We start from the raw sequence: 6476 nt of genomic DNA on the forward strand, positions 1-6476 counted from the left end.
ATGGCTTGTATTTGTCTTCTGCTAGCCAACGCTTGTTGAAACTGCAACCTCCTGGCACACAGTCATCCATCACTCTCATCAGAATGCCCAGGTCACACGTAACACAAACACTTGCAGGTCACGGGCATAGCGCGGGAAGGCCGGAGCGGAACTGTTTTATGTAAAAGCGAAGCAATTAAGCGTGCTCCGACTTCTTTATTTTCTTTTAATCTAAAAAGCGAAGTAAAGCATTTACAATTTCAAGCACTTTATCCCAAATTCAAGCACCATTCCCAAAATTCAAGCACTTTTCAAACCTTGAAAACACCTCGTAAAATGTCACGCATTTTCAAGGATTTCCAGCACCCGTACGAACCCTGTCTTTTATAAAGAGACAGTCTACTGGTATGATGAGTTTATCCCTACCTGGGACCGTTGGCTGACTCCACAGGTTCAGTCTTAGGTGACTTGACCTGAGGGGAGGACATGCTTTACATTAAACACAGCACAACTGTAATGCAACAAAATGAACAAAGGTAGTTTATGGCCTGTGTTAGAAATAGTTGTTGATAAACAAATGCACACATGAAGTCTGTAATTATCCAGAATGCTGGAATAATTTAGTTAAATTAAGAGTAAGATCATAACATCCCTATTTCCTGGTACTGGCATGCATGTAAATATTCCTTACGAATGATGGGGTCTATAATAGTAGAGGGGTAATCTAGTATGACAAGCTGCTGAACAAACTGCAGCTATGACGCTCTGAGCTGGGGTCAGTGGGTAACTGGGGCAGGGATCTTCACCCTGGTGCTAATTACAGACAGAGCACGAGTTATGGATGGACATCACAACCCTACCCTGGTCAATATGACGCCACATTTCCATCAAGATGTACAAAATTGGCCTCACTAAGTAGGATCATGTGGTCAGATTTAGCCACATCCAACTTTGTGTAGTGTGCAGAGAAGAGAAGAAAATGTGTGATTTACCTTCTTTGGAGACTTTTCATCATCACCTTTCTGTGTAGGTTTGGGTGACTTTGCACTGCTCATCAGGATGTCAAGATTGGACAGGCATGAAAATGAGAGTAAGGGAAAAAGTTGTTAGTAATGCAGAACGTCAGCAGTAAAGAGAAATGTGACTGAGGAGAAAGCTCTCCCTCTTAACTGTGACATGACAGAAAAAAGGCCCCTAACTTAGATACAGTAAAGTGTAAGCTTAATGGGAAATGTAGACACTTTTCAAGTGGATGTCCAATACGTTTGAATGTACATGTATGTGCTTAAAGCATAAGCTCCTCAGTGTGTGCTGTGTTGACTCAGAAAGCTGAGTTACCTGCTGTGGAAGATATTGTTTTTCCTACAGTGCCTTCATGTGACTTCATATTGCCTAATTGATGCAAGGAAGAACAACAGGCTATTTTAACTTAGATTTCAAGTCTCTAAATAACAAAAAGTTGATATTCTCTCTTTGCTTTTATAGCAGACTAACTCACGTTTCCAACCACATAAAAGAGCACATCAAAATGTGCAGAGGATGGTTTCGATGAGGATATATTTTACAGTGTTGAGATGTGCAAGAGGATACATGAGCTTTCAAAGCTTCAACGCAATGCATCTTGGTACATTTAGGCACGGCCCGCAAGAGGACTCATTACATACTTTTGTAAGCTGATCCTTAAGTTAGCATCACGAGGGCTGCCTCAACAAGCTAATGGGAATTTTCAATTGGATTTTGAAATGTTGCTGATCATAGGTTCTGTGGCAAACACAAGGTTATGATACGTGGACATTTTGTTCAGCATGATTATTCCCAACACAACATTGATTTGAACCACAGAGCTTATTTCAGGCTTCTAACCAGGAACTAGAAGTGGAACCACACTAACTAATTTGCAGGGTTTTAGTACTCTGTCCTACAGAACTCTTTAGAATCAGCATCACGGTATGTATTATTTCAAATGACTAGATTTACTATCAACACCAAATTGACGTCCACATAAGATGTGGTGGATTTTCACTTTCACGGTAGAGCATTTGGTCATATATTGGTTAAAATAATTCGAGTAAGACAACACTATGAGATGCCAGCCTTCTCACAAGTGGTGTCTCAGAGGATCCATCTTAAAGTGGACCTATTATACTATATTGGAAAAATATATTGTAGGGCCATACCTATATAAAACTGTCTGTGAAGTTTATTTTTCAAAATACCAAACAGATCATGCATTTTATCCATGCCTCATTTCGCTCCATTTGCTCTTTTTTAGCCCTGTTTTTGCAAGGGCTGATTCTGCTTTTGTGGCAGGCTACAGCGCCACTTACAGGCCTGGCATATGTACTACAGCGTCTCCAGCGCTTTCCAGCAGTCTCTCATTCCCCTGATAGGTGGAGAGTTGCCCATATAGGCGGAGCACCCCTTTTCTGACGGCAGAACAATTCAAATAATAATCAACTCTGTTGCAGCCCCGTTTTTAGAGATTTGGGTATGGAGGAAAAGAGAGAGGGTTGTGTTTTCTGACACTTGGTGAGTTCCCTGACACACCAGGACACATAATCATGTATAAAAGACGCACAAAAGTGCATTTTGCATGATAGGTCCCCTTTAAGTTCTGAAGATGTATAAAGTACATCTCATCTGAGTACATCTTAACATATTTATTTTCAGTTTGACCTTCCCACCCTTCAGGGCTAGATATAACAGGAAGATAAACAGCATTATTCCCCAGCTACGTAAGTTTGGAGCATCACACTAAGGCAGTACTGCATTTAAAAGCAAGACGCCCTTTCACGCTCAGGAAAATGTTTTCCCTGAGTCTCAGAGCTGATAAGGATAAGTTGAACCTTAATCAGTAATTCAGTCAGTGTGCCATGAAATAACAAGAGGCGAGCCGTCACACAAAGCCGCCTGCTCTGCTGCCAGGAGCGCTTACAGGTGTCTATTCATCTCCCTGCTCTCATCAATTACACAATCCAATGACAGATCACTCCACATTCATTTGTCTGCTCACATATGCATGGTAATAAACGCATCAGATATCAAGGTAAATTAATGTATTCATATGAAGATGGAGTACCCACTGTACTCTCTGAAATTAATGCACGCAGTCATGCCAGTGGCCCTCTTGACAACTCAGCCAACTTAGCACTCTCTCAAAAACAGTTGTATCTCCTTTGATAACACATAATGCCTTATTTCTCAAACTCCAATCTGATTTATCTTTATTTTCTAAATCAAAATGAACTTGTCTCCACATTTCAACAACACGAAAGGCAATGCTGCTTACAGGATCATTGCAAAAAACTGCTTTGATGTCTGGCCTTGGCTGAGGCTGAACAGATGCTGCATCTGCTGCAGTCAGGTCATATTCATATATTATTAGTGAGCTGCTCTAGCTTGACAACTATGAAAGGGTAACTATACAGGTAATTTATTTTATAATGACACTTGATTGATTAATCAATAAGTGCTAGCTGAAGTGTGTTTGTCAGCATATCATTCAGCTATCCATATTTACCTTCTCACACACTACTCACCTGTTCTTGATCGCATCTCCTAAGGCACCAGCGCTGTCATTACCACTTAGCCTTTGCTGCTTCGTTGCTTTTTCCTTGGTCTTCCCTCCTCCTTTAGTGCCCTTCTGCTGTCCCATCTCGTACATGTACCTTTGTAAAGAGCAGTGAACATTACATGGTTGGAAGGAAATTCACTTGGGGGGAAATTAGTTGACAATATGACAAAATAACCGTTCTGAAAGCTTTGGCTATTCCTAGTTAGCCAATTAGCTAGCACACATTAGCTCAGACACGTTAAAACTGGATAGCTAATAGCAAAGGTCCCGTATTTCACGTTGGCGAAATATGTATGGCTAGTTTGATAAATGCTATCGCTACAGTATCATATAATTCGCTCACCAACTGCAATGCCGCCAAATAATCTTGACTAGCGTTACATTTAATAGAAAATACAAACTTTTTAGGCGGTCCACTTGATTGTCACAGCGCTCGATTGTTGCTTGCGGACGCGTTCAGCTGAGCACGGGTCAAACCAGCTGTACGCTGATTGGCTGAGGAACTTCTGGGGTTGCCAGTTTGGGTGGTGTTACAGCGTATTTTGTTACCAGTCTGATTCTGTGACCTGTGCTGACAGGATGATGTGTTGCGTTGGTGTGTACTAGGAGGTGAACTGCCACTTTGAAGTGCAGTTTGTTTCTACAGACAGAGCCTACTGTTTTCCCACAGACAGGAATAAGACACATCAAAATGCCATTGAAAAATAATCTATTTGCTCAGTGTGCAACTCGATTTTGACAGGATAACAACTGGTGACTTCTAGAAAAGAGATCATTGATCTCAATGGGATTTTACCTGGATAAATAAAGGTTTAAAAATAAAAATAAATAAATAAAAAAAGAATTGTGTGAGTAACATTCTGTTTTTAGACTTCTCTGTTTCAGTGTGTGTACTCAGTATAAATGCTCTGTAGTTGATCTGATTGAAATTGTGATTTTAAATCTCAAAACCGCTACAGTCAGGGCCGCCTTAATGCACGGGCTGACCTGGGCTGAAGCCCAGGGGCCTACGGAGATTGGGGGCCTATCATGAGCCAATACAACAACAAAAAAATATTTTTTATTTTTTATTTCGGATGTTTTATTTTTTTTTAAATAAACAAAGTCTTGGCTTTCAGAATATGACATTTTTATTTCCAAAATCCCACGATAAATAATACACACAAAACACAATACACACAAACGCAAAAATACACAAACACACACTTATACACACACACACACTCGCTTCCCCCAGACCAGTAATCCAAACGAAAATATCTTCCCTCCATACTATTTTGATCATTTGCTCCGCTAATCAATCAGATCGATGGATTCCAGAGATTTTTCTCAAACATTTTGACTCCGTAACAGTCAGTGGGCACCACTTAACAGCCAATCAGAATGAGAATATTTCACATGTGACTTATTCAAATTGCGAGTGATTGAGTGACAGATGAAGGTTGTTTAGGAAAACATTTCAGAGAAGAAAAAGTTTGAGAGTGGCACTCGGAAAAGGAAATTGTTGAGGGAAAAGGAGTTTCGAGACAAGCAGCTATTACAAAAAATGCCGAAGCTTACAGGTTATTTTAAACCTGTAGGCCAGGATGAGGAGGAAGGACAGATGAGTTCTGTACCGAGCGGCAGCGGGGCCTCGGAGCCAAGGAGGCCGTCTGGTTCTGATAGCGATGGAGTAGCGGGAGAGGAAAAACAGAGAGGAGGGATGTTGGAGGAGAGGACGACGAGGACTTGCTATGTGGAGGGGAGCCAACGGCAACCGGACAAATACATGAGGGAGGCCCGATACGTCACTCATCTGGAGGAGAGGACCAGGCACGCGTGGAGCAGAGTGGAGAAGTGCGATCACAGAGCCTGCCGAGGCTATAAATGACTTTGATTTGTTGTTTAAATAGGGGACCTTAACCTGCCATCAGCCCCAGGGCCTGATGGCAGGTTAAGGCGGGCTTGGCTACAGTATCTGTCAGGCAGAAACTTGGGACAACTAATTTGACAGAAACCTTAAAACTGAACTAACTGACTGCTAGGGTTAACTTTGATTTAAACATTTGTAGAATACTAAGAGCTTTATTGAGTAGGTGTAACTGTATCAAGGGTTAAACTCATAACTTTATAACTTAGGGTTTAATGTAGTGATGTCACGTATTGCGCCGAGGCTTCGGAGCGTGTGTCGAGTAATCCCCGAAGCTTTTTGTGAAGCTTGTATCGAGGCTTGTATCGTTTTGGGCCAGTGACGTCACCGATGACAAACGAAGCCTCGCTGCCTGTCGATACCACGTGACTGCTTCAGGAAGCGATTCAGATCGGTTGAACCGTTGAACCCGGTTGAACCACAACGTTCATAATACCGATGGATGTATAATAAGAACCATATTACCCTTCCTGTACCCGGGCCCGGTGACACGATGGAATTAAAAGAGCTCAGACCCTCACTCATATAGAGGTCGGAATATGTTATAAGTATAAATGGATACAAGCATAAATAAATGTAGGAATAAATAAGTGAATAAATACAGGAATAAATATAGTCCAGTGTTTTCGGTGAAATTCAGCGTGTGTGCTGTGGCTCAGCTGGAAAGCAGTTGACTCACAACCGCAGGGTCCCTGGTTCAACGACTGAAAAATACGTATTTTTTGTTGTTTATAAAAGCTACAGCTAAATGAGATAATGTAGTTAATAAATGTATTCTTTGATATGGTTTCGCCTTTCTCAGGCTACAACATGGTTAAGTTTACGAATATTATTAAGGAATACAAATCCCTCTTTGCAATGTTTACCAGCCTCCTTAGGCTTTTCAATCACAATCATTCAACTGGAATAAAAACAATATTGTTAACATGAAAATATGATTTAATGTTCGTTGTTTAGAGTTATTCTAAGGCTTTACTCATTGGGAACTCGGTATGAGATAGAGCACACTGTTGA

The 6476-nt window shown here is 41.1% G+C and overlaps 1 protein-coding gene across 2 annotated transcripts in view; it reads right to left on the reverse strand.

The window, feature by feature from the left end:
- zgc:173742 (DNA topoisomerase I, mitochondrial) overlaps positions 1-4228 on the reverse strand; it is a 55744-nt gene extending 51516 nt beyond the window's left edge. The window contains exons 1-4 of one of the 2 annotated variants that reach the window (XM_034223395.1): positions 3955-4228; positions 3519-3647; positions 972-1026; positions 406-452 (exon numbers count right to left, since the gene is read on the reverse strand). In XM_034223395.1, the coding sequence (XP_034079286.1) occupies positions 406-452; positions 972-1026; positions 3519-3643 (227 nt within the window). In that variant the 5' untranslated portion in view covers positions 3644-3647; positions 3955-4228. Of the gene's footprint in view, positions 1-405; positions 453-971; positions 1027-3518; positions 3648-3896 lie in introns of both variants that reach the window. The other variant, XM_034223396.1, reaches the window with a different exon arrangement.
- Positions 4229-6476: the final 2248 nt, after the last annotated feature.

This window comes from Gymnodraco acuticeps, unplaced genomic scaffold, assembly GCF_902827175.1.
Source record: "Gymnodraco acuticeps unplaced genomic scaffold, fGymAcu1.1, whole genome shotgun sequence".
NCBI classification, from domain to species: domain Eukaryota; kingdom Metazoa; phylum Chordata; class Actinopteri; order Perciformes; family Bathydraconidae; genus Gymnodraco; species Gymnodraco acuticeps.